At 40.1% G+C, this 27467-nt stretch overlaps 1 protein-coding gene across 36 annotated transcripts in view; it reads right to left on the bottom strand.

The window, feature by feature from the left end:
- The window catches only part of mical3a (microtubule associated monooxygenase, calponin and LIM domain containing 3a), a 144221-nt gene that overhangs the window by 26430 nt on the left and 90324 nt on the right, over positions 1 to 27467 (bottom strand). For 21 of the 36 annotated variants that reach the window (XM_038290904.1, XM_038290906.1, XM_038290942.1 and 18 more), the window contains 17 exons: positions 27206 to 27392; positions 25346 to 25440; positions 25143 to 25233; positions 21126 to 21321; positions 20771 to 21045; positions 20393 to 20485; positions 16819 to 16980; positions 16341 to 16403; positions 14056 to 14130; positions 13330 to 13443; positions 12553 to 12632; positions 10484 to 12479; positions 10300 to 10394; positions 9318 to 9482; positions 6588 to 6638; positions 4233 to 4340; positions 2019 to 2112 (listed from right to left, as the gene is read on the bottom strand). In XM_038290904.1, the coding sequence (XP_038146832.1) occupies positions 2019 to 2112; positions 4233 to 4340; positions 6588 to 6638; positions 9318 to 9482; positions 10300 to 10394; positions 10484 to 12479; positions 12553 to 12632; positions 13330 to 13443; positions 14056 to 14130; positions 16341 to 16403; positions 16819 to 16980; positions 20393 to 20485; positions 20771 to 21045; positions 21126 to 21321; positions 25143 to 25233; positions 25346 to 25440; positions 27206 to 27392 (3940 nt within the window). The remainder of the gene's footprint in view (positions 1 to 2018; positions 2113 to 4232; positions 4341 to 6587; positions 6639 to 9317; positions 9483 to 10299; positions 10395 to 10483; positions 12480 to 12552; positions 12633 to 13329; positions 13444 to 14055; positions 14131 to 16340; positions 16404 to 16818; positions 16981 to 20392; positions 20486 to 20770; positions 21046 to 21125; positions 21322 to 25142; positions 25234 to 25345; positions 25441 to 27205; positions 27393 to 27467) is intronic. The other 15 variants (XM_038290941.1, XM_038290938.1, XM_038290937.1 and 12 more) reach the window with 10 other exon arrangements.

Consider the following 27467-nt stretch of genomic DNA (forward strand, 5'->3'; position numbering starts at 1 on the left):
AAAGATGTGCAAAAGGCTCCATTACCTTAGCGCTAAAATGTTTGCAAGAGAGATAACATTTTTCTCCTGTTCAATCAGACATGCTTGAATATTTAAACCTGAATGGGTACGAGGATTTAATATTATTTATCATTATTAATATTTAATGTGATTTATTGAATAAATGAATTATAAATAGATTAGTTGCATTTCCTGCACATGCCTTTATTTCTGATAGAGGAGCATTTATCATTGATCGCTATCGAGGTACAACTGCCCAATTTATTGATTAGCCCTAGTACAGTGGATTAAACACTTTAAACACAGTGTCGGCAACATTTGTGCATCAAATATAGACCAGCACCATATCTGCCTCATGAACAAGCAGATGTCACTGAGTCTGGTAAGCAGTAGTGAGTGACAGCGTTCCACATCAATTTCCTAAAGCTAGTGCTTCATTTCTCTTCTTTGATTAGAGAATATAAAATCAAGACGCAGTTGGACAAATTGAATTTATTTTCTGTTCGAATTGCAACCTACCACTGAGTGGAGAATTCACATTTCCATCCTGGGTTGCGTTTTTTTCTTTTCTTTAATGAATCTTAAGCAAAAAAATGAAAGAAAAATGCAAACAAAAAAGTTGAAGCCGTTTTCCTTCATGTTTTAGACGTGTCCCTGCTCTCTGAACACCCTGATAACATTCTGAGGAGGTAGCTCAGGTTGCGGCAGCAGAGACTCTCTTCAGGACTACCGTTGAAACTGTACTATCGTGAGCTACAGGCTTGATGGCACCTGAAAGGAAATGATGATATATGCCCTTTAAACACTGTAACTAATGAACCGCGCTGCTCAAAATGGTTGCAGATTTATCATCTGTGATAGCCCCTTGCCAACAACATTTTAAGATCTTTACAGCAGAGGAACAACAGTGACTGCGACAAACAACATCTGCTGCTATGTTTTACTGTGGTAGAGCTAAATAAGCTGTAAATGTGGACAGATTGTTCAGCAGCGTCAGAATCACTGCTAAGGGGCTGGATTGATGGATCACAGATTTGTATATATTACAGTTTTTCTCTATGGAGCATCCAGTAAAGGTTTAACTCATGATGACACGGAGATAAAATAAGGTGTTGAAGGGGAGGAACACCTGGAACACCAACTGTGGATTATCAGGGTTCTCACCAGGATTTTTATAAGCATAGCAGGGGGGTAGGGTTATTTAAATCCATATTAAGGACATCCATATTTCTTTCTTTTGTTAACTAAGGCCATTGCTTATTTGTAGGCGATGTTCATATCTCCCCTTAAGATCTAAACTATTAAACTGACCCATAGATGTCTCTGATCCACCTACAGCCATGGTTGGGGCTACGCACCCATGTGGATTTTATTGGGTAGGAAAAAAAAGAAACACTGTCGGTCGGTTTCAGCTTCTGCACCTGGATACCTCACCCATGCTTTCAAAGCTGGCTCATTGTCTACTGGCGGGAGTTCATGTGTTCACCTGAAGCCCTCAGGGTGAGTTCATAAAGTAGTGTCAAAGGTATGGGGTTGATGTTTTCACAGGATTTTTCTTGCGTGTAATAACTGTGCAAATAATGGCTAAAAGTGTTTAAAACGCAGTAGTTATTGGGCTCACAAAAATTCCGTGTATCCGCCTACTTTTAGTGTTTGTTTTTTCTTGTATTACCAGCATTAGTGGGGAAATGTGTTGGACGGAGGCCTAGAGGAAGGAACCCAGATGTCAGTCAAAGGGCTGATAGCCATTAAAAAAAGACCAAAAGGGGCGTAGCGGGGGAAAATTTAAACATTGCGGCTGGCTACCTTGAAATACTTAAACCAGAAACCTGCAGATTTAACTGTTAAGAGGCAAAAGAAATTCCCTTAACAGAATAATAATAGGCAGATAAAAGTGGTAACTTTCATATTTAAATGTACGGTAACATTAAACATAAACCAGCCACATTGAAGGAGCCACTGATTTATAAATCAAATGGATAAAAAAAGTTAAATGTGAATCTGTGATAAGTTGTTACCTGCTTCTCCCCTCAGAGCTTTCTCCACAGCTACACCCCTCTCCTCCAGCTGTCTCTGCTTCTCCTCCACCTGCTCCAGCTGCCTCTGGATGATCTGAGCAGACATATCAAGGATGAATGACTCAAAAAGGCATCCTAAATGTTCTATATACATACAATTGTCTCACATATTCTATAAATCTTCCTTTTATAGCGTGTTCTGATAGTAACACACAGCAGCACATCTCAATACTGCTGCAGGGGGGGGTGACATGCAATATGGCCCCTCCCTGACCCCCATAAGCATCGAGCTGCTTTCAGTGGCTCACATTAAACCAGGGATGATCTTTATGAATGGGTCATAAGGCAGTGGGGTGTGTTAAAAAGCCTTCAGAGGCTCAAATATCCACACTAGCTGGAAGATGGAAATTTAAATCTTTATCTCTAATACATATTTTAAACACTTTCTGATGGGGTGCACTGTGTGTTCCGATTGGAGAAGAAATTTACTAGTGACCCATAAAAGGTCTGGTATTATATAAGGCTGCATCTTAATAAATTAGAAAATTAAATTTATACACAAAGTTATGTAACTCAAGTGTTTATTTTGATCATTTTGATAAGTCTAGCTGACACCTAAAAATTCAAAATGTATTTAAGTTTCATAACAACTGAGGAAGAATGCTGACTGGAGTATTCACTAACACCATACACACAGTCGGTTAGTCATTAAAGAGCTCTGAAAAAAAGAGCTGGCTGTTCAGAGAGCTGTAACCATGGAAAATTTAGTGGATGGAAAACCTGCTATGGGAGGAGGGATAATCACAGCTTGAGAGGATTCCAACTTAAAGTCCATTCAGAAGTTCAGAAAGATTCAGAGTAGGGATGAAAACTAATAATCGACTAACAATCAATTTTTGATCGATGTATTATACACTACTCATAAAAATGAAAGGAACACTTTTTAATCAGAGTATAGCATCAAATTAATTAAACTTCTGGGATATTGATTTGGTCAGGGAAGTAGCAGAGGGGGTTGTTAATTAGTTTCAGCTGCTTTGGTGTTAATGAAATTAACAACAGGTGCACTAGAGGGGCAACAACGAGACGACCATCAAAACAGGAATGGTTTTACAGGTGGAGGCCACTGACATTTTTTCCCCTCCTTATCTTTTCTGACTCTTTTACACCAGTTGTGCATTTGGCTAGGGTCGCTGTCACTACTGTTAGCATGAGGCGCTACCTGGACCTTACAGAGGTTGCACATGTTAATGCATTTCAATGAATCTATTAATAACATTCCTCTCAGAGCAACAAGAACAAAAAACAGCCATACCACAGTTGGTGTTTGTGTATTTCATTGTAATAAAGTGGCAAACATCAGAGCGACACATCCTGTCGTCTTATATTGTTCTAAATCTCTGTTCTTTGAAAATTATGTGTTTCATATATTCTATTTATCTTTTTTATTCAATGACCTAAGAGGTTCCTGCTTTTTTGTATCTGATCCATTTAATAAAGTGCAAGGAAACCTTTTTTTTTCTTTATTCAATCAGTATTTATAACAGCCAGCACAATAAATATTGTTATTATAGCATTTGTAAAAAAACTTTAGCCCTCCATGTTACAGAAAATCCTCTTGATACAATGAAAAAACTCAGGTGTTTAAGAAAATTGCTGCTTATTAATGAATCATTAGTGGATAAATAAGATCTGTCAGCTTTAGACTAATTAATTAATCGATCATTTGCATCCCTTATTCAGATCATTTACTTTGTTTTCTGAAACTACTTGAGGTTCAGTGAGAGTTAGATTTGGAAAGTTGAAAATATGCTTGTTTTGGTCCACTGCGTTTTATCAAATCCAACTAGTGGTCTCCCTGGACATTTCATAGCTCATCCTTTTCCCTCTGGTGACATGGAGATGCTGATCTTAGAATACCACAAACTGCTTTAATCACCATGGTAACACCAGCAATGTAAATGGCACGCACAACTGAACCGGACCGTGAACCGAGCTAGCATGATGTGTAAATGGTCGTAAGAAACCAAGCAGGGATTGGTTTTCAAAGGGTAGAGTAAATGGGGGCTAGAATCTCAAATACAGACACTTTCCTATATAAAACAAGCAGCAGAGCATTTCAGGTCCCAGATGGTAAAATATAGTAAAAGAAGCAAAGCTATAGCCATGATAATCCACATGAAAAATAAAATAAAAAAATAACACATCTCATACCTGAGCTCTGTGTAGCCGTTTGAGTTCCTCCTGCTTGGCTTGTCGTCGGGCGGCTTTTTGGACCCTGCGTGTGAGCTTGGCATTCAGCTCTTCCTCTGTGTATGCTTTCTATTGGAGCAAAAAATAAAAACTGATTTAGAGAATATAATTTATAAATGTTTCAGCTTGGAAGCTGTCTAAAATGGAGGTAAAAAATTTTAGAAAATTTAACCAGCAGCAAGGAAATGGTCAAAGGGTGAAGAAAACCTACAGTAAGAAGGAACATTTAAGGTTTTACCCATAATCTAGAGGTAATAAAGCTAAAAATACTGTTATGAAAAAAAACCTACAGATCTGAATCAACATAGTCTAGTGAAACTTTAACATAACTGCTCGTAAAGCTTTGTATAAATTAATATTTTTCACACATTTTAAGGAATTCTGATTAGAAACCATTAACCATGTCTGGTTTTATTATCCGCAGGTTATACACCTCATAAAAAGGACCCATCAGAACTTTCCAGGCGTCTGGACCACATATGATCACCCTAATTTAAAAACCAAAAACAAAATGTATTGTGAGCTGAATTATCACTCACCACATACAGTTTATCTCACTTAAAGTTTGAGTTCTGAGAGACATTTTGTTGGTAAATAAATTTCTCTACATTATTTGGCACTGAACCCAGAGCTAGTTTAGAAAGCATGGGTCCAATTTAAACCCTGATCTACAATAGCTTGCAAAAGTAGTAATAGCCCTTTTTATTGTTCACATTTGATCGGTTTACAACCATAACCTCATTATATTTCATTATTATTTTAGGGAATATTAGTAGCTGTGAAATAGAAAGCCTCCCCTCCATATCATGCTGCATGGTCTCATCTTTCCCTGCATGGTTTAATCTACAAGCAGATGTTGCTTTTCTGTCACCTTTCTAATAAAACAGAGCTGTGGATTGTTTGGCTGATAGGGATCTTGAGTTTTCCCCACTTTCTCGTGGTTTTAAGCAGCTCCTCCAGAGCAACCGTGGTCCTTTTGTCTGCTTCTCCGATTCCTGCTCTCTTCCAGCCTGTCATTTAAGGGAGATCTGCATGTCTTTGGAGATCTACAGTTGATCCATCCTCTTTCTATGTTCAGATTATTGATAGAAAAGAGTACTAGCAGAATTTCAATGCTTGGTTCCAACAGGTTTTTATTTAGGAGTGTCATAGTGAAAAGGGTTCCTTCAGAGTAAGAGTATCCGAAAGCTAAAAAACCCAGACAGTAGACGCAGAGCTGCAACGGTATAAAATAAACACGGTTAACTATGTTCTCAGTACATTTCTATCTAGATGAACTATTTCTATTCATTAATGCTTAAAACAGCGAACAAAAAACTGATAGAATCATAAAAATGTTGAGATATTATTATGTTTCCGAAATTTAAAACTGGACCGACTGAGGATTTGGTTTGATTCCTTTCAATAAATAAAAGGAAAAGTGTGGATGGATGCACCAGACAGCAGTAAAACAGCTTTAAATAGGATGTTTGATGCCTATAGATGTTAAAATGACTTTGAAGTCTTTTTGATACATTCATAATATAAAGCAGAAGTTGAACTTGACGTACTTTAGAATTGCAACCACTGGGGAAGGGGAGGAAATCCAAAATGAAACCAGTTATAGTCTCAGAACCGCTGCTGGATTTTTAGGTGATTTTTTCTCTATTTCAATTTAGCTCGGCATTATTTCAGGGAATTGGACGTACCGCTGCACATCAAACACATAAAAATTTTGCATACGCTTTAAAACAGACTAAAAGATGTTGCCATGAATTTGTGTACTGTTACAGTCCAGGAAAACAGCCTGCTTTATATTCATCACTGCGTTGTCCATATTAGTAGGACAAATCCACATATAAAGTTTCTTTTTAATGCATATTTTTTATCTTTCTGTTAATTAATAATAGATTATGGTCTCAAAAGCAAAAACCTCTTAATATTAAATCGTCTCTTACAAATGTACATAAGAACCCAGCAGTACTGGCTGTGGTGTTTAATAAAAATGAAAAGCTTTCAGAAATGAGAGGAAATGAGTGAAAGCAGAGAGGCAGGACATGCTTCTCCAGTTTCTCTCCCGGAGGAAGTCCATCACAACAACAGATGAATCTGTTCATAGCAAACAGGACAGAAATGACAGTATGACGGGGATGCTGTCTCATCAGCGAGACCAGAGAAGAAGAAGTCACGTCTTTAAAGCATCCAGCAGTAAGAGAGCGGGCCCTGCTTGTTAGTTTTGACCAGACATACACAGCGTGTTATGACAGCGAACTGTGCAGGAAACGGAGGGGCGAGCGGAGGGAGGGTTTTCAACGGGAATGTATGTCATACTACTACCTTTGTGGCGTACGATCTCTTGAACGCCAGCGCGTGAGGGACATAAACAGACTTGATGAAGACAAAACAGAAAAAAAGGGAGGAAACAAACATGATACAGACGATATGATTAAATGGGTTAATGGTTATGTTAAACAGGTCAAAATTAAAACAACACTTAGGTGACTATTTAGTTGGTAAAATAAATCAAAACAGGCCATGTTAATATCCTATACCATGATAGCTACACAGAGTCATGATCAAACTATTTTACCCCTTACAGATTTCTTCCAATTCCTCGTTTTAAATCATGAATTTAGATTTTAATAATCACACCCAGGTCTGAAATCAGCTGGAAGTAGGGAAAAACGATCAACAAAAGCAACACATGTTGATTTAATCTAAAAAAATATATATTTTCCACAGCCCAGAAACAAAGGCGTTAACATCTACCAGCCTGGAAAGGGTTGTAAAGCCATTTCTATGACTTTAGGGTCTCTAGAGCAGGCATCCCCAACCTCGGTCCTCGAGGCCCGCTATCCTGCAGATTTTAGAGGTATCCTTGCTCCAGCACAGCTGATTTTAATTGAAAGCTGATTAACAGGCTTTTGGTCTACTGCAATCATTATAATCAGCTGTGCTAAAGCAGGGAAACCTCTAAAACCTGCAGGACAGTGGGCCTTGAGGACCGAGGTTGGGGATGCCTGCTCTAGAGAACCAGAGTGAGAACAACATTGATCCAGAGAAACCTTCAGGGGGGCGTCTGATCTACTGAAATTAATCCAGGATCTCATTAACGAATCATCCAGGAGGTACATCTAAAGCTCTGAAGGCCTCACTGCCTACGTTAGGATTCATATTTACCAAAACTTTACTGAATTAATTCTGTGGACTGAGCAGACAAATGAAGACCTTTGGAACTATTGAGAGAATTGTTGTTAGCAAGGATTTAGAACTAAAATTATTTAAAAAGAATCTAATACTCTTTGGTGCTGAACAGATTATGTTATTAAAACAACTATTAGTTTGGTAGTACAGCAAAATATACACAACTAGATATCTGACCATGAGTTTAGGGCTGCAACTAACAATTACTTTGCAAATCAGTTATTAAATCGGATAACCAAAGATTCCTTAACAAATACTTTTCATGAAATTAAATCAGGTGAAACTCAAACCTTTCCACTTACGGAGTTTTGGATAGAGATTATTAGCAGATAATTTATTTCTTTTTATCTTAAATGCAAAATGTTTACATGTTTATTTTACAATCATGGTGTAATTACTGCTCTAAGTAGTTTGCTCTGTCAGCTACAGGCATGTTTTAGACTTTCTATACTCCAGTTAACGATTCATCGATTACTTTATTAGTTGGCAATTATTTCAATAATCAATTTATCACATTTAATCCGATTAATTGTTTCAGCCCTACATGAGTTTTTGACCTTAAAGGTATAGTGGAGGATTTTTGAAAAGACCCGCCTTCTCCACTGTAAATGTAAACATATCACCAGAATGATTGACAATTAGGAAGACCACTTATTTTGATGATCCACCCGAGAAAAGAACATCCTCCACTATACCTTTAAGGTCAATACAGGTTATGCAGCAGGACAGTTACCCACATCAATGCATGAGTAATTACATCTAAAAAAAATGATGGTCTAATGAAAGAGTGGATTTTAGCACAAATGTATCATGCTTCACATGCTAGAGAACCATCTAACATGCAGCTGCTTTGGACAGAACAGACAGTTATCGGGCCTCTTTTATTACATTATCAGGTGGGTTTGGGTAGAGCCGTTTCCATTATAACTGAAATAATCATATAAAAACTGCATAAACACTCAGATCTGATTATCTGAAATGTAAAAGTGCGACAAAAGAGAAGAAATCTGTAAGGGGATAAATATCTTTTCAACACTCTGCATTTTTATCTAAAACTACAACAAAACTACAACAAAAATACTTGACAATATCTGCTAGTTTCAGTACTAAATCTACAGTCTACACTTGAACAGATCTACTGCAGAGTTCATGTGATTTCATGAACTACTGAAGGCCCAGGAGGCAAGTCACAGCTGCAGCCGCCATTACTCCGACTCTATTAAGGCTGAATTCAAATCATTGTCACTGAGAATTACAATAGCAACCATTTTCTTCACAATGCAGGAAAGTAAAAGGGAGCTTGTCAATAGTTTCACTGAGTAAAAAAATTCATGCCTCTGGCCCTGAATTCCACTGTGTCTTTCTAGAGCCACCAGACAAAACAAGGACACACACACACCGACTGAGCTGCAGCGGGGGGAATCATTTTGAATTTCACAGCACAATGAATGCAAATGGATGCAAATGAAAGAGCTTGCATTATAAAATAGGAGTTTTTGTGTACCAAATGTCTGCACAGTCCTCATATGATCTATGATCTGCATGCAGAGCAAAGGCCGCCTTTAGAAAAGTTTAACTTGTTTCAGATCAAACAATATTATAATTGGCGTTCATTCTCTGTAGGTCGGTGTAGACCTTGGAGATGGAGCTGCCTCCTGAATTCGCTGCTTGATTAGATCTGGGATCACTTGAGGAGAGAAATATGTAAACATTTCTCTTTTTGAGGCTTGATCACGAAAACATAAACTGAACAAGTTGATTCTTAAAAGAAAAGCTTTGTGAAGAGAATATTGGTGGAATTTGGGGTTTGCGGTTTTATTCATTGGAAACTCAAAATCATTTAACCCCCAAGCTGCAAAATACCTCCTCGTTGTCTTTGTCCTTCTCTTTCTCAACCTCCTTTTCTGGTTCCCTTTCTTTCTGCCCCTCTTTCACTCTCTTTTTTTTCCTTCTCTCCTTTCCCAGTTTCTCCTCCTTTATTGCCTCCTTCTGAATGCCTGACACTAGATCAAAGATGTCCATATGCAGCTAAAAGTGGAAGAAATTATCATGAACAAACAGAAATGTTTTTTTTTTTTAAACAAGTATTGGGTATGAAGATAATGTGCCAGTTTTTGCAGTCATTTTTCAGAAAAGGTATCATTTACTCTAGTTCAGATATTCTAGGTCTATGAAGAGCAGAAAAAATCAGATTCATAGGAACAAATCAAATCTGAAAAACATTTCAATAAGCAGAAAAAAATAACAAAATCAAAATCTATAGATGTTTATAATATTGAAATGATTTAATGAGATGCATTAAACACAGTGCCTTAAAAATTATTCACACCCCTTGAGCTTAACCCTGTTTTCTTTTTAATTTAAACAAACTTTGATGCATTCTTTGGGCATTTTCTTCATTTTTGAATGTTAGAAAAAGTCGGATAAGGGAATATTAAGAGAGTGAGAGCAAAAGTCAGCAACACAGTTGTAAGAAATTATCTATTTGCTTTTCATCTATGAGTTATATTTCTATCAGCTTGCTTATATATGAGATTTTAGATGCAGGCAGATATTTTTAAACCAGATTGGGACATCCCTAAAATTGTTTGGTGACCTGAATACATTTAAATGCCTCTTCTCTTTTCCTTTCACTTGTGGTTTTGAAATGATGACTCAGCATTAGTTTTATTAGTTAACGTCCCAATGAAATTTTAAGGGAATAAAAAATTGTAGCTGAAGAGGTATGAATACTTTCATGAGGCTCTGTGTTGTAGTGATGATCTGTGAATGTTCTGCTGACTCTGCAGAGACACTGAGGTGTCTGCTCACCCAGAAAAGAGTTGATCTTTGTATCTATACTCACGTCTGCCTTTGATTTCTGGGAGGATCTCTCCAAAACGTCATCACACGACAGGTCCGACTCCTCAGAGAAGCTCAAATTCCTTCGGGTTTTTAAATCTGTTGAACAGGGAGAGCAGAAAAATATGAACTTCCCTGATTACAAAACATTTTGACGCAAGCAACAAGCTTCTGAAAGCAGCTCAGACCTGAAGATTTCCCCAGAGGTGACGTTCTCTTCTTCCCAGAGTCCTGGGTGGTGGAGCTGGACGAAGGAGTGCTCGGACAAGACTTGTTGTCCTTCTTCTTCTTGTCCTTTTTGTACCCAGAGAACACAGCCTTCCACAGCGACTTGTGTTTTGGCGGCGTCTCCTCAGTGCCTGAGTGCCTGCTGTCGTTCTTGGCTTTCTTCTCCTTCTTATTCTTGCGAGGTGAGAACAGGGAGCTTCGTTTCTTGCTCTTGCCGGAGGAGGAGCCCTCTGAGGAGGCCACCGAGCTGTCCAGGCTCTTGCTGCTGCAGAAGAAACGCTCCGACCCGCTCTCGGCCCTCTTGGACTCCAGCGCTTTCACAGCCGATGCTTTAGGAGATCCGGGGGACTTTCTGCTTTTTGCTGCTGAATCTGTGGCCACGTTTGGTGAGGGCCCCTTGTCCACATCAGACTCTTTCATTTTGTTGAGCTGCTTAGCCATGGCCTCTTTGAGTGCTTGGCTCTTCACAGACTTTTCCCTTGCTCTGATTCTCTCCTCAGCGATTTCTTTGGCCTCTGGGGAAAAGCGAGTGGCCCTCTCGCCCTTGGAGACTGGGATCACTGGGATATTAGGCTTACCGTTTTCCATGGCTAAGGCCAGGTGCAGCGGAGGTTTGCTAGGCCTGCTGGTGGGCGGTGTGTAATACTTGTTCAAGCTTGTTTCTGGCGTTCGCTCGTCATAAGTCTCATCTACGTCGTCGGCGAAAGGGATTTCCTCAACTGTTTCCACAAAAGATTTTCTCACCTCAGGCGGTCGAGGCTGCCTTTTCTTCTCCCTCATTACCACCACTGGAGCAGCTGGTGGAGCTGCTTCAGGGGAGGACGGTTTCCTAGAAATGGGGCTCAGCTGTGTTCTGGGGGCGGGAACTGGAGCGTTGGTTCTGGCCGGCTCTTTGGCACGTTTGGACGGAGGCTTTTCCGTCCCGTTGCTCCAAGACGCTTGGTGTCTCTGCTGCCTGAGCACGGCTGGAGACTGGTTGGCAGGGACGGGGGGCGGCGGACTGGAGGGCGGGGTAAGCATGGTGGAATCAGACGTGTTGTAGCTGTCGCTGTTTGCCATTGGGCTCCTGGCCGTGCTTCCGTTCAAACCCGAGCTGCTGCTCACGTCGGTCACAGAGATGGCGCTCTTGGCTGCAGCAGGAGTGATCGGAGTGATGACTTGACCCTCCAGAGTGATGTTGAGCCTGCGGATGACAGTGCGGCTGGTAAAAGCGGGTTTCGGCTCCTCAGGAACATTCGTAGACTGTGTCCTCGTGGGTATGGGGTCTGTTTTAGGAGTCTGAGCAGCGCTCTTCTCCAAGATTTTACTGCTACGGTCTAAGGGAGTAAGGCCGAGGCTTTTCCGAATCTCAGCACTCTTTAACCAAAACTCCTCAATGATATCTGTCTTTTTAGATGAGTTTTCCTCGATTGATGAGTCTGCAGACGTGGAGGGCTCACCGGATGGCATGGGCGTAGAGCTGACAGCAGGGACTGGCTGAGTTCTGACGGGGGAATCGGAGGTGAGGGACGACGAGGGCTCCTGGCAGGGCAGAGGCTGGGCACAGATCGGGGAGAGGGGGTTCCCCGTCAGAGGGCAGATGGAGCGGTGAGGGAAGACTGGAGATTTAGGAGTGCGCTGCTCTGGTAGGGAGCTGGGCTGGGAGCAGATCGGGGAGCTGAGCGGCGACCTGATTGGCGATCTGACAGGTGACTCACTGGCTGGTTTTACTGGAGAGGCGGAGGTTGATGCAGCGTTTGAGACCAGAGGAGAGCAGGTGGGTGAGGGGACCCTGATAGGGTTAGCCGCCGTGGCAGGAGTGGGAGACTGGATAGGAGCTGAAAATGACGGCGGAGTGGGAGAAGGGCTGAGTGGGCTCCTGGCAGCAGGGGACACAGCCATCTTCTCAGGCTTCTCTTCCTCTGGTAAGAAGGGATCGGGAAAGAAACGGACGCTGGGAGACTTTCCTGGAGTTACCTGGAGAAACAGAAAGGTTAAAGATTCTCTAGAAAAGATCCCATCATTTTACCTTAAAGTGGAGCTGTCTTACCAGGGTTTCAGGCTCAGCTAACGGTCTGAGTGGAGAAAGAACGATATCATCCTTCATCACTGGGCTGACGCTGGATGGCTCTAAATTCCCAAACAAGAACAGTGAGATTTATTACTCCACCTCTCACACCCCTCAACTTCCCATAAACACAAACTTCCCTGGATTTCAAATAACAGCAGTTGCTCTGCTCAGATGAGATCAGAATGAAGCTGTTTCACCTACATTATAATGAACACAATCGCAGCATCATGCTGTGGGACGTTTTCTTTTTACAAATGGGAAAAGTAAAGCCAGACTGAGTTTGAGATAATATGGATGGAGCCGACAACTGGAAGAAAACCTTTGAAAGGCATTTAAAGGCTTAAAGGTGGAGTTTCTTCCACCAGCAAGAGAACGATCCTAAACATTCAGTCAGAGCTGCACTGAATCGGTTTAGATCCAACCAGATTTATGTTTTAAAATAGCCCAGTAAAAGTAAAGTTTTTCTGCTTTAATCCTAACAAATATTTCAGAGATTCTCGTCTTTCCTAAACTGATCAAGCTCAGCCTCAGTGTGCAGGAAACTCATAAAGGCAAAAAACACATTTTAGTTTCTTTCAAGTTCTTCTTAAAAAAACAAAATTAAAAACCTTCAGAAAGTTGCACTACTTAGTGTTGGTCTTTCACATAAAGACCCAATAAAAAAATAGATATATAAAAAAAAGTGCAAAGGTTCCATAAAGGTAAATACCTCAGAGTAGAACACATAAACTACAATGAAGAGCTTGAAAATCGTACCAATACTTGAGTCTCTCGCCAAACTTTCTGTGTCCTTGTTTTCCTCTGGAGGAGCATCGTTTTGCTCCGATTGGTGCAACCGAGCTTCAGCTTCTGCATCTGAAGGAATGTCCTCTGGAATCAGGTGAAACACAGGGTTACTAACAAGCACTGAGAGCTGACCAGATTTTACCAAACTGTGCATTGGACTCATTAGCACTCGTCTAATAATAAATCTACATAAAATCTTGTAATGCTCATCCATAAGCTATAAAAAATGAATAAAATCTGCTCCAGATGTGTCAGTAGAGGCACGCTGTGGATGCTCCACTATATAATATACAACACACTGCAACTAAACAACAAAGAGACTGCCCTAAACTATAAATGGAGTCTAAGAATCTCCAGAAATCTATGTATTTCAAGCCTTTTTAGCAGGAAAATTATGATTCTATTTGTTTATATGTCACTACTGTTTTGGTTTTTAGTGGTTAGTAATGTGCTAAACTCCAAATATTCTGACAGATTGGTTCTGATCTAATTCAATTACTGGGGAAGAACTCCTCCCTCTCTGATCAGGTCGCTGCTAAGGAACGCAGGATCTTCCAACATCTTAGAAAGCGATAACAAGTGGTAATTTACTGCCACATATCTTTGCACTTTTGGGATTAGATAGAAAGACATGCGTATTTTGTATACATTAGACATGGACAGATATCAGATAGGCCCTTTTTGTTTTTTTTTTACCTTGATCCAACTCTGTACCAGGCTCCATATCTGGACTGTCTGCTTCAGCTTCCAGCTCCTCATCTTCACACGGTTCTGATATGAAATCAAAATGGAGAAAAATGAGTAATCTGTCCATTACATGCTGTCTGAAGTCAATAATGGGTGAGAACTTTTCCAATTCACTGACAGCCTAAGAGCTTGAATGAACTTTTCTCGGAATTTCAGACAGACAGCTCCAAAGCTACTGGGATCAATTTGAAAATAAAAATGGGAGTGCAGAAATAAATCATTGAAAGAGCATGAATAGACTTCAATGCCAAAATCCATTTTACTTCATATAGCACTTGGAAATTGATGTGCCTATGAAAAGTTTAGTGCTCAGCTGACAGTGTAATAGTCTGTCAGTAATACGAACAAAGGAAAACCACATGGAGACATTAGTAATAAAGATTCATGCAAAAGTCCTTTTTTTTTTTTTTTTTAAAAAGGGGTAAAGTCAGTCTGAGTAAAGCGTAATTAATATGTTAATCATGTCTGTTAAATGTAAAAGGCATTATTTTTAAGGAAGCAAACCTAAAGCGAAGAAAAAAGTCATCATTTTCATATTAACCCACACTTAAGTTGCACTAAACCATATCTGTGTTCATGTGAATGCAAAGATCTGCAGCAACCTTATCCTACTGAGTCTGCTCTCTACCCAGCAGGTGTTCTCCAGCTCAATGCAGATGAGTCAAGCACCTTCATTTTAGTTATTCATGCTTTTAAGCAGCATATAAAGAACTTCAAGAGGTTCATAGTGTTAAGTTTATGCACATAGAAGACTGAGAAGTTAGTCTACAAATATTTGAACAGTCAGTGTCTAATAGGACGATCCATAGCAAAATGGAAAAACCAACAAAGACGTTGCAAAAAATATGTAAATACATCATAGTACACATTTTTTTCCACATTCTAACCTTTTTATATTTGTGGATTTTTGGGGGGTTTTAAGGAACCAACATAATATTGAGAAGAATCGTGAGGAGAAAGAAAAAGGATGAATTGTAAGAAAATAATCCTCTAAATATAAGCCTGAAAGTGTGGAGTGTTTTGCTGGCTGGCTTACATCCAAATAAAATTCAATACAACTAAAAGTCAGATTCTACTTAGTTATTTGTTATTTGAATAATTTGGCTTCCATGTCAAATGTCATCTGTTCTGAAAAACCAAACCAGCATCATGATGGCTGGAAGTTTTTCTTCAGCAACTACAACCACCTTTTAACAGGAAGATGGATGGAGTCCACCCAGTAAGAAAACCACCCACAGATTTGGGTTTCTCTCCGTTTTCGGTTTAACTCATAAGAAGCTTTATGAGTTCAACAATTTAAACAGTTCCACATATAAAAAAAAATGCAGCACACAAGCTTTTAAGGGCAGTTCATAGTTTTAGTCCGTAAGGCAGACAACCTCTCTACTTTTAAGGGTAGAGAGGTTGATAAAGCTTATAGTTAGAGTGGCTCAGGTTATCCTGAGTTTTCTCTATAGTTATGCTGCTATAGGCTTAGACTGCTGGAGGACATAGGGACCCCTTTTCATCATTCTGCTTCAGTTGATCTCTATTCTCCCACTGCAGAATTTGTTAGTTTCAATCTCAAACGTTGTGCTTCATCTGGTCTGTTCCTGTTTGACTGTATGATCTGGTTCAATTGTCTCTGCAAAATGCGTTGAGATGAAATGTGTTGTGAATTGGCGCAATAAAAATAAACTTAATTTAGATCAAATCATTTCCCTTTGTGTTAGAACGGCTCAGTCAAAGTCAGATATAAATCCAATGGGGAATCTTTGGCAAGACTTGAGAATGGTTCTGATCTCAGTCCACTATGACTAATCAGTAAAGAAACCCATTAGGACCTGTAGGTGTTTCGTTTTCCTTTAGCATCACAATTATGTGTCGTTTCGTGTTGATCAGTCGCATAAAACCCCAATAAAATTAATTTTTTGTGGTCATAATGTGAAAATACTTCAAATGTTAGAAAGTTTCCAGCTTCAGTAGCTCATTCTGTGAGACACAGCATTTATCTGAGATACAGTACATGGATTAGGCCAAGACAAAGAGTGAAATGAGGATCTTTGGTAGTAAAAGTGAAATAAAGGTGCTCATCTGATCAACAGTAGCAGTGAGGTCAAAAGCCTGACCGTGTGCATGCTTGTGAGGTAGCAGCTCTCTATGCGTTTCTGCATGCTGCAAGAAAAGGCCAGCCGACAGAAAGATAAAAACATGAGTCTAAGACGGGACCGAGGCCCCTTTCAGGTCTGTGCTACCTCCAGACAAGGACTCCAACCAGACTCTCACTGCCTCATGTCGGGTGGATGTGTGGGCAGGGGCTACTCTCAAACCAGAAGGACAACACATGGATGGCAGGGGAAATAATGGCAAAGCAATTAGACAAATGGGAAAAGAACATAGAAGAACACAATAGAACAAAGCAGAACAAAATTAAAAAGAACATCAAAGAAACTCAGAGGGGGTTATATGGTGCACCGGGACATGGATGCAGAACATTAGAAACACAGCAACTCTGGAGGAAAAATTAAAGACTCAACACAAAATTAGACATTCTAAGAAAAACAATAATAATACAGAAATGTACAAAATCAGAGGTCATTAAAGTAGCAGCTTGGTTAGTGGAAGAGATGGGTCTTCCTGTCACACATATAGATGAACAAACAGAACAGCCACCATGAAATCAGTTCGGGGCCCCTGTCTGTGTCCGGTTTGCAGCACCTCTGGGCGGGTTACCTGTGGGGGAGGCTTGTGTTAGCTCAGAGGGCTGAGAGCGTCGGAGGGCCGTGCCCAGCGAGCCGTCCGGGTCTCCCTCAAAGTCCGACAGCACTCGTACCAAACTGGGAATGGCGTTGGGATCCACGGGCTGCAGCATTTGTTGAATTTGTATGTTCCTAACTAAACATTTGTTGTGTTGTGTTTTAGTAATGAGTGGCATGGTTGGAAGAGTAGACAACAGCAGATATGCAAGAGGGTTCAGAGAAAGATGGACGGGAAAAAGACAAGAAGAAATGAGAGAGAAAAAAGGCAGAGACAGTTACTCAGCGGGTAGAACTACCACCTTATAGATAAGTTAAAGGGAGTCTGCATGCGTTCACACACTGCCCAAAATTCAAACTCTCAAACATAAAGATAAAATCGCCAGTAAAAAAAAAAAAGAAACGGCCATTTGTTTAATACAGCGATGCTGGCGATCAATAGAGATCATAACTGTAGTGCCTGGAGGAGTCTGTGGAATTTATCAGATTAACACTTCAGAGCCAAATCAAAACCTGAGCTTTAATAAGCAGGTTAAATGGTCTGCAGTAGGCATGGGCCGGCCAGAGACTACCTGGGAGGAAAAAACATCCCATCTTATTCTGTTCACCCAATAATGGCGTAATTACTTGGTTCATTTAAAGAGAACTAAAGACTTTAAGGCTATTAAGGCAGTAAGAAAAAAAAAAGAAAAATGTAATCTTTTACATTCATTTATAGTTGCTTTGATTTGGTCAAAGTCTAAAGGAAAAATATAGAGAACAAACCTCTGAACTCAACATCTGAGGTTCTTCACCGTTATTCAGTAGAATTAACCTAAAATTGTCCACAGCTCATTTTGTCCAACGGTAATAAAGTTGTAATTACTGTTAATCTATCTCTATTCTCCAAATCTGCAAAAATTTTTTAGTTAATCTCTAACGTTATGCTCTCTTTGCTTTTTCCCCATAGTAGCTTCATCGCGTCTATTCCTGTTTGGCTGTGACACCATCCTGGAGAGGGATATCAACTGTGAAGCTGCTATCAACACCTTTGTATATAGATATTGGAGATGGGCCTGTTTTTCAGTGTAATCCTGTTTCTCCGACTGTGACTGGCTGGATGTGTTCTGTTCATGGGAGCTGGCTTTGAGCTCGTCTGCCTGGCTGTGTGTTTCCTGGGCGGGCCCGCCTGTGGAGCTGGTTTACAGCTGCCTTATGTATCTCTGCTGGAGGCTTTCTTCCTGTTAAAAGGAAGTTTTTCCTCTCCACTGTCACTACAAGCATGCTTAGTGTGAGTGATTGCCTTCAAATCAATGAGTTTGACTGTATGATCTGGTTGAATTTTAAAGTGCCTTGAAATGACATGTATTGGCGCTATATAAATAAACTAAATTGAATTGAAATAGAATGTTTGCATGTTTACAGCCATCTGCAATGAAAGAGGCATTAAATCCTCAATTCATAGAGATGTTTTAGAGTTTTAATGGTTCATGTTCTGATGCAAAGTCAGAATTCCCCCTCTATGGACCTTTAACAGATCAGTTCAGCTGCCTTGTCATCATTTAGAACACGTCCCTCTGGCTTTATTAAATGAATATCTGTTAACGTTACAAGCTTTATCTGACGATAAATTGACTTTAATTCTGTTTCACCGCGCTATAAAACAATGACTAGGCGGTATCTCGGTAGGAGGTCTATTCTGCACAACGGCAAGAAAAGTGAAACCAAAGATGGATTTAAATTCTTCTATTTTAATAAAGATAAGCGTTCGTTTATCTTTGACAAAAACACACTTGCTCAGGCCGTCTCACACCTGCAAGGCTACAACAGTGTTTGGACATGAGTTGTTTTATTAGTGTGGGATGTTTTGGAAAGAGGCCAGTTTTCTTTGGACTCAAGGATTTTTCTACTTCTGTCCGTCTGTAGGTCTGCTCAGACTGCCTGTTTGTTTTAACTAAAACCTTCACAGCTGAAAAACTTTCTCCAGGTCAAAGCAGGGCTGTAATGATTGTCTTGTTCTCTACTTTTCAAAGACAATAAAGTGCGAACTGAGCAATTAGCTATGATCAATTCAAGTATCAGAAAAAATGGTTTGGTTTTAAATCTGAAAATCATGGCTTATGCTTTATCTTGAAATCTAGGCGGCTTCTCAAGACGTCAGTCACTCGTGGTGCAGTGAGAGGATTAACCCACTCAATGTGTGGTATCATTTAAAGGAAGGGTTAACTGAACAGCAATGTTAAATACAGGGTTTTGGGATTCTGCCTTTAGTTGTTGGGGAGTGTTCTGCTCTTTTCAGATCAATACAACATTTGGTAACATTAGACACTTTATTACAACCGGCTGTGGACGCACCTGTCATCGTCTAATTAAAGACATATTATCCCGTTTTTTTAAATATTTACTTTGGTTGTCTGTTATCTGTTTTTGCTGTTTTGTTTTATTTCCCCTCTTTCCATGCACTCTTTCCTGTCATACCTTAGTTCTTCTCCCCTCATCCTTTCTCACCTCCCTTTTCGTCTCATGTTCGTTGTAGCTTCATAAGCAAGTATCAAATAGAACCTTATGGTAACGGTCATAATGGTCTGCTTGTGAAAGCAAAGCTGTTGGGCTATCATCTATCTCTGGGACATATATTCCCAGAACCATATTGACAAAACAGGACCAAAAATAAAAAAATAAAAACTAAAAAAAAAAAACCAGAGAGAAAATAAAAAGACATGTTCCACAGAGATTGCTGACTCTAGTTGTGAAAAAGTAAATTCCTCTAAGCGATGTTCCCTCAGCCTGTTTTGATACACATTTTAGATTATTTTTGACTGAAATCTGATTTTTTATTTTAATGCTTGCTACCAACTAAATGGACGGTTAAGGAAACCAAGGACATCTGTGTGGAAGTATGCAGTGGGCATCAGTGCAATGGTTAAAGCAGGATAAAATAACATCAGCTGTATCCAGTTTAGAACCATATATCAAAAGTGGTGCAAAATTGATTTCTTATTAGGTAGAAAGATCTGATTTGGGCTGTTCCGACTGCAGTGAAAAATGTGGGTGGTGTATGGGCAACAACAAAAAAAGCAAAATTCCTATGCTGCACTTTTTTGGAACAATCTTCCAGAGGATCTTTTATCTTTACTTGATTTATTTTTCTTCTGCTTTATTGTTTAATTCATGTAAAGCACTTTGAAATGTAAACACAGCCTTAGTGAGACGCTGCGTCTGCTGACAGAGTTTCTCTTTCAGTCGGCTCACCTGCAGTGTGAAGCAACAGGTGTTAATATAACAACTCTGTTATGTTATTAACAGTGATTATGAAGAGTTTTAGCGCTTCCTCAGATGTTGACCGGCCCATGCCTAGTTTTTTTTTTATTTTTATTTTTTATCAAAAGCAAACAAAACAATCCTTTAAAACACACAACTTAAACCAACAAACCACAACAAAAACAACCACACTGCAACAAAGAAAATGAGCTCCTGGTGTGGAAAAGCGTTTGATACCAAACTGAAATCAGCCAGAGATAAGTCATATTCAAGGTTACTGCAAACAGCAGCGCAAGCAGGTCTGTTGCTACCTTTGAATTTACCAACATCCTCTTCATCTGTGAGGTGCCTCTCCAGCCAAAGACCTGACAGGAGCTCCCTGTCCCAGGGGCAGTAATCCCCCTCTGACAGCAGGGGGAGACAAACACCCAAAAAAATACACACACAGAACAGACAGGGGATGAGACCAGGATGGAGGGGTGAGAAGAGGCCAAGAGGATGAAAAAAGCAATGCAGGAGACATTTAGACAAAAAAATAGCTTCTTTTCACAAAGAGCAGGTGGCACTGGGGGTTGTCCCGGCAACAGAATGAACAGGATGTAAACATTCATAGGAACAGAATGAAGGAACATTTAAAGCTAAAAAAAAAAACAAACAGGATCATATAAAATATATATATATATATTTACCATCACTGGATTCTTCCTCATCTTCTTCATCCTCATCTTCTTCCTCCCCATCCTCCTCTTCTTCCTCATCTTCCTCCCCGTCTCCATCCCTGCTGACAGCATCAGCCAGAGCTTCACTTTCCAACTCTTCGCCGTCGCCACGTAGTTTGGCGTGAAGCTCCACAGCCTCCTTCCAGGGAACGCCGCCGAGGTCCGAAGGGCTGAGAGGCTGCTCCTCCGCCTCCTCCTGATCCTCCTGCTCATCCTCCTCCTCCATGTCAGATTCTGAGCTACTGCTAATAAAACAGCCGCCAAACTATGAGGACAAAGACAAAAACCACCCAAAAAAAGAGAATCTGTGTTTTATTCTCCTTACCTGGAGCCCAGATCAGCGTCTGTGGCTTTATCCAACACACTGCTGAGGTTGTGTTCTGCCAGCGTCTCCTCTGGCACCTCCTCCAGGTCTTCTTCCCGCTGAATGGACAGCCGGTAATTCTCCAGCTCGATCCGCTCAGGGGTTCCCCGGAGCCGCTTTGCTAAACTGGGCTCCTGCAGGCCGTTGACTTCCAGTGCTATGGTCCGGCATTAAACGGAGACCCCAGGGTGAAACCACGGAGCGCAGACAGGAGGAAAGGTGCAGGGAAGGAAGTCGGGAGAAGAGAGAGAGAGCAAAGATACACGGCTGAGAATCAACTGGATGCAGGAGAGAGGAGAAGGATCCATGCAAGATTGTGTCAATGTTTTAGCTTCTCTAGCTCTTCAGATGCTTGTGCATCTTGATGATGTGAATCCAGCTGTTTACATCCGATTCATAAGCCCCATTTACACTAAGCTTTTAAAACCGTGCTGAGAGCAGTCCGAGCACGGTAACCCAGATAACTGTTGAGTGTAAATGGCACATACAACTGGACCGTTCCAGACTCGGTGAGGTTTAGTTCAGGCTCGGATCTCAGATAACAAAGAGAGCGTGAGCAGATCACGTCATCTCCTTACAGTCAGCCTCCGTAATCATGAACTTTCTGACATTCATAAAAAATACTAGCTTCCCTACTGTGCTACATCATTTCCAGTGATAATTCTGCTTAGCAGTGCGATGAGCCTCAAAGTTGTCATTGTTTCCTGCATCTGTAAGCCCTGATCAGACCATCGTTTGTCATATCCACTTCCCAAACCAGACTCTGTCAGGTAAATTCACCAAAGGCTTCCTTTTTCGCCTGACTTTCCGCAAACAACGAAATATCACAATTATAAGCAAACATAACTTCCTGACTGTTACGGTAGCAGTAGTACCGTATATCGCCACTGGGAGGAGAGGAACCGTGCCAGCGCGGTGTGTAAATGGTCTTTAATGGTTTTTAGAGGGTAGTGTAAATGGGGCAATACTCTTCAAACCACGGTAAGGACAAACCAACAAGGACACACCGATTTTGCATCTGCTATTGAATTTATTATATCAATAGCAAAATTAAACACCAATACATTGTTTTAACAGACTGCAGTTATCTATGCTACAGTTTATTACACAAGGCTGGTGCCTTGCCTTAATCCCATCCTGAAAGGAAACCTTAAAACTGTTCAGATCACACTGACTGTGATTTCATTGTGAACTAAAACAAGGTTCTGATGCGTCGGTCAAAGCTCATCCACTAAGGATATGAACAGAGTGTTCAGGAAAGAGGTGAAACACAAGGAACCTTTCATATTGGGTTGTTTTTAGTGTGATGTGAGCAATAAAAAGCTGTGATCTCTTCATCACTTCTAACAACACAAAAACTGACACATTTTAAAAACAACATTTAAAGTATTATAGGAGTAAAATGACGTTCAACAGCTTCAGACTTCATTTTGAATGCCTGGGTGATACCAAAGAAAAATTTTCTTATTTCCTTAGTTACAGCTTAACCATCAATCTGACTTCCTGAAGGATATAAACATTTAAACACCACAGGACAACGGCCTTTAAGGGCCCACTTGGAAACTCCTGTCCTAGAGCTTAGGTAAGGTGCATTCACTGCTTAGCAAAAACGTACGATTTTTCAGTTTCTGACCAACAGGTTGTCTCTATTTGCCAACATAAAGAGCCCTCAGAGATATTTGCTCTGCTGATAAGACTTATTGAAAGAATTAAATAAATCCAACTTTATTAAGGCGGCAAAGACTAACAATGAAATTTCAGAGAAGATTTAAGTATTTAAATATTTTCATTTGAAAAATACCACATCAGGCAACACAACAAAAATAAGTATTATTAACTATTGCTTATAAAGCTGGAATAATAATGCATAATTTTTCTTAGCTCATAGTTAAACTTTTATTGGAACATGCTAAAACAGAGTTAATCAAAAAAAAAATTAAAAAGATATACTATTTATAGTATAATACATCTTTATATACAGTTTTCCAATTATTTGCATGAACAGTTCCCTAAATCTACACATTTAAATGAAAATAAATCTAAACTATTCTAAAATTTCTACTCTAAATAATTCAAGGTTATAAATATCTAACTTTATTATATTATAATGTCATCTAAAACTGCTTTAGAGGGTAAAGATTGAGTGATTCCTTTAAATCTAAACTCTAATGTTAAATTAAATTACTGTTATTATTACGTTCTATTATTTTATTTACAGGGCCCAACATTTTTTATTTATACCAAAAGATGTAAAGAAGCTTAATAATTTAGGCTTTAACGGCTCCGGATTTATAAGGAAAAGAAATTTGCTGGTGCAGCAGAGTTTGGAGTTTGTAGGTTGCACAGATGAAGAATTTGTAAAATACTCTTTAACAGAGTTACTGTGATGGAGGTGTGATGATGCTAAGGCGGCTCTTCTTCACTGGAAAAGAGACACATCCAGATGAGATTATCAATCTTCTCCAACCTTAGAGGGCTGAACTCTAACCTCGAACAGCTAGGTTTATCTGAACTCTCCACTGAACACCCGTGGCATGAACTTAGCTGCATCAGAGCTGGCTGAATGATGGGAGGCCGTCCCAAAGCCGTGTCTGACCAAGCTGGTGATCAGAAGCCAGCCAGGAAGATTTACTCATAGGTGCAACCTCCAACTCTGATGCTAACCCTGAAATGCATTTTCCTCACAAATAAGCTTTCATTTGTGGGAAATAAAGATTTTCAATAGCTTAAGCTTTATTGTTAAGAAAAAATGTTACAGCAAAGATCTAATCGACCTGTCAGAAACGTTTACTTATTCAGTTATAACAAATGGAACGGCGTTTGAACAAACCTTAACGAGTTCTTATGTTTAGATTCTATTGTTTCCATTAAGTGTCCATATTTGAGCTGCAGTTTCTCTTAAGCACTGTGCTATTTAATATGCAAATCTAATAACACAGAAATGTTATACTGCATTAAGCAGAAATAAGTGGTTCTGAAGAGCAGCTTGGCAGGAGGCCAATGGCTTTGGAAGCTTATAAGAACAAAGGGATCAAAATCACAGGAACTACTTCAAGCACTGATAAAAAACTCTCAGTTTTAAGATGCTCCATTAGGAGGGGGAAAGGTAAAGCTCACAAAAGCACTGATACAGGCACTATTATACAGCAGGATTGGGAAAAGATCAGGTGCAAAATGGCTTACAGAGAAAAATCACACAGCAGGCATGAAAGTAAACACATCACAGGAGGAGACAGTGCTAAAAGAAGAGCAGTCACAGCCTGAAAAAGGTTACAATCACAAAAGACGGGATCTGAGGTTGAACCTTCAGGAAGTCACAACCAGTGTAGGGTTTAAAGTTTACTACTCAAGAATTATAATCTATATATCTATTATAATCTAGAGGAGAAAGCTGAGGAGGAGTGATTTTAAGCTGAGCATGCTGCCTGTAGAGCTGTTCAGCAGCAGCTCTGATAAGTTCTTCTATATTTCTAAGCAAGGATTAAAAAAAAAAAAGAGGGAAAAAGATTCACGATGCATCATTCATCTTTAAAATTATACTGCAAGACCTCTATTCAACTTCTCATGCCAATTACAAATCCTAAATTAGTAAAGGGAGCTGTGGATGATGCATTTTCAGGAAATAAAACAATAACAGAGAGGAAATAAAAAAAATAACATGAGCACATCCAGTTCAGTTAGTAAACCTTGGTTCTACAAACTCTTCCACACATTAGTCAGCAGAGACTAAAACAAATAGGAAAGAAACTGAAATCAAATCAAGGGTTTCATGCTAGAGAAAGTTCAGGAGGATGTTGACTGTGAAACAGCAGAAGAGGTAGATGCAGTAGGTGTAAAGGAAGGGAGAATCTAAGGGGTTGTGTGCCACCTGGTGGCAAGTCCAGGAGAGGGCGCGGCGGACGGCACGCAGACGGACTCCCACCCCTACGGCCAGACGGCAGGACACAGCCACCACATCTACAGAGGAAAATCGGGTACCTGAGGGCTGGATGTCTGCCGAGGGAGGAGCCGCCGGCCCCCTGCTGGGGGCATCCACGGTCGATGTGGGAGTTTGGGGCATCTGGTTTTCCTGCGAGCCACAGAAAGTGGGATTTCTCATGATAGAAACTGGCTCTCTTTATAGATTTTATAAGGTGTAAAACTGAATTATTATATGCAGAAAAATAGAAAACAGGAGGCACCTTAGTTGAGACTGGAGCAGCAAAAGGAGCAGGCCTCTTCCTCTGGGCGTATCCGGACAGACGGTAACAGTAGTGAGGCTTGCAGTAGAATTTACCTGTCAGAAAGATACAAATAAAGGTTAAGAAATGTAAAACAATGGCAAAAGACTAAACAAAGGCAAAGGTTGTGTAGAAGAATGTGTGCAAATTTCAATAAAAGAGGAGAGCTTTGTGTTTCAGCTGAGAGCCTCAGTGGGCTGCAGTCCCACAGCCGCTCTGTCCCGCTAAACAATCCGGTGTCTGTCCTTTAGCACAATGAAAACCTTGGGTCATGAGGAAAAAAAGTGTCTATGAGGTATATAAGAAAAGTTCCTCAGAAGAGGCAGATGTATCCCGGGATGCTTTGCACAGAGAGCTCTCCTCGCAAAGCATTACAGGATTTGCTGTCACAGCGGCCCGCTTTTGCTACCTGACAGCGGCGACTAAAAACAAAGATGGCGCAGGCACTGTGCAATGCAGGAGGAGTTACGTGACCAATGGCAAGCAAAAAAAAGTAATCATCTGTCCAAACGGTCAGTTAACTGAGTTTGCTACAAAGTTCACTATATAGTCCCCGCTCTATATAGTGATTGAGGGATTTAGAGGTTAGGGCGGACGTTCGGACACAGTAAGCGTGTATGAGCTATAAGAACACTAACTTTTAAACAGAGCATGCACAAGGAGAAATAGGCTCGTGCACGCTCTCGCACATGTTTAAGTAGTTCCCTCTCAGCAGCGGGTACAGGGTTGGGCATGTGCAGTTTTTTTTTAGTGGAGAGGGCAGGTCTTTTAAAAAAATCACAAATATCCTCCCCTATACCTTAAAGTTCCATTTTTATTTTATTTTCTGAATTTTTATTTAAAGAAAACCGGCCTGATAAAAGTCTCCGGACACATCTGTACAATCCTCACCCTCCATGAGATTCTTCTGTTAATCTGGATGCTTATTTGAGCTTTGCAGCGATAGCAAATAAATAAACTTTATTTTGAACTTTCCAGCAGGCATATGAAGGTTTGTGGTCCAAACTGGTGTTATCAGTTCATTGCTTCATCCACCTTCAGATAGACACCAGGTCCAACTGGGAATGATGCTGCCTCCACCATGTTTCACTGCTACCATGGTTATCTTGTGGTTATGTGTCAAACACACATTATAGAACTGAGAACCAAAGGTTAAATTTAATCTGGGTAGCTGCACTTGCCACTCTCCTGCAGCTTATTTAATTTATTATTTTACTAGATTATATTATTGTTTGGTATTCTGAATTAATAATAAGGGTTCTTGCTTGATTTATTTTTGAGTTCGAAATGATTTATAACCTGGAATTGATAAGGGAGTGTGAACTATGAGACAATTTTAAGCCATTTTGTCTGTACTGCCTAAAAACACCACTAGATGGTAGCAGAGGTGCACTGTTTAAAATCTGATGAAGCATACCTTTGATTGATATTAGGTAATCCTTTTTCTAGTTCTTGTAGTAAAAGTTTTTTTTTTCACCTCTAGCTTAATAATCCAAAACTGGGTGGTTTAAAAAATTATTTGGGACCTGAAGCAGAATCTGATTTGGAGCCGTTTTAGGTCCTCATGCAGCAGCTGCCGAAAAACCAACAGCAACTGATTGCATCCCATAATTTTTATATAGTTTTGTGCTAGTTTTTCTTGCACAAAGTCTAAATAGAAATGAGGTTACAGCCTTTAAATGGACACTCACCTTTGATGATACAAAGAACCAAATGTAAAACTCTGTGACTTCTTAGGAAGAATCAGCAGCATCTTAAATTGCTTGTTTGTTAGAATGGGTGTGCATCTAACAGCATAATGCTACTCTAGGTTTGACTCACCATCCTCAACATCAAACGCGTAAGAGGAGAGTCTCAGAGTTGTTCCACAATAGTCACACTTGAAGCAGCTGCGATGGAAGAACTTCCCCTCTGCGCTCAGCCTCTCCATGACGTAGACACGCTTCCGACAGAAGAAGCAGACGTCGCTGCCTCCGATGTTGACGGGAAACTCTTTTCTGAGAGAACCCTGCAAGAAAATGAAGGAAAAAAAACAATAAGCTGACAGGATTATAGAAAACACAGAAGAGGAGTGACGTTAGAG

The sequence above is a fragment of the Cyprinodon tularosa genome, unplaced genomic scaffold (genome assembly GCF_016077235.1).
Source record: "Cyprinodon tularosa strain WSP-4 unplaced genomic scaffold, ASM1607723v1 ctg290, whole genome shotgun sequence".
NCBI classification, from domain to species: Eukaryota; Metazoa; Chordata; class Actinopteri; order Cyprinodontiformes; family Cyprinodontidae; genus Cyprinodon; species Cyprinodon tularosa.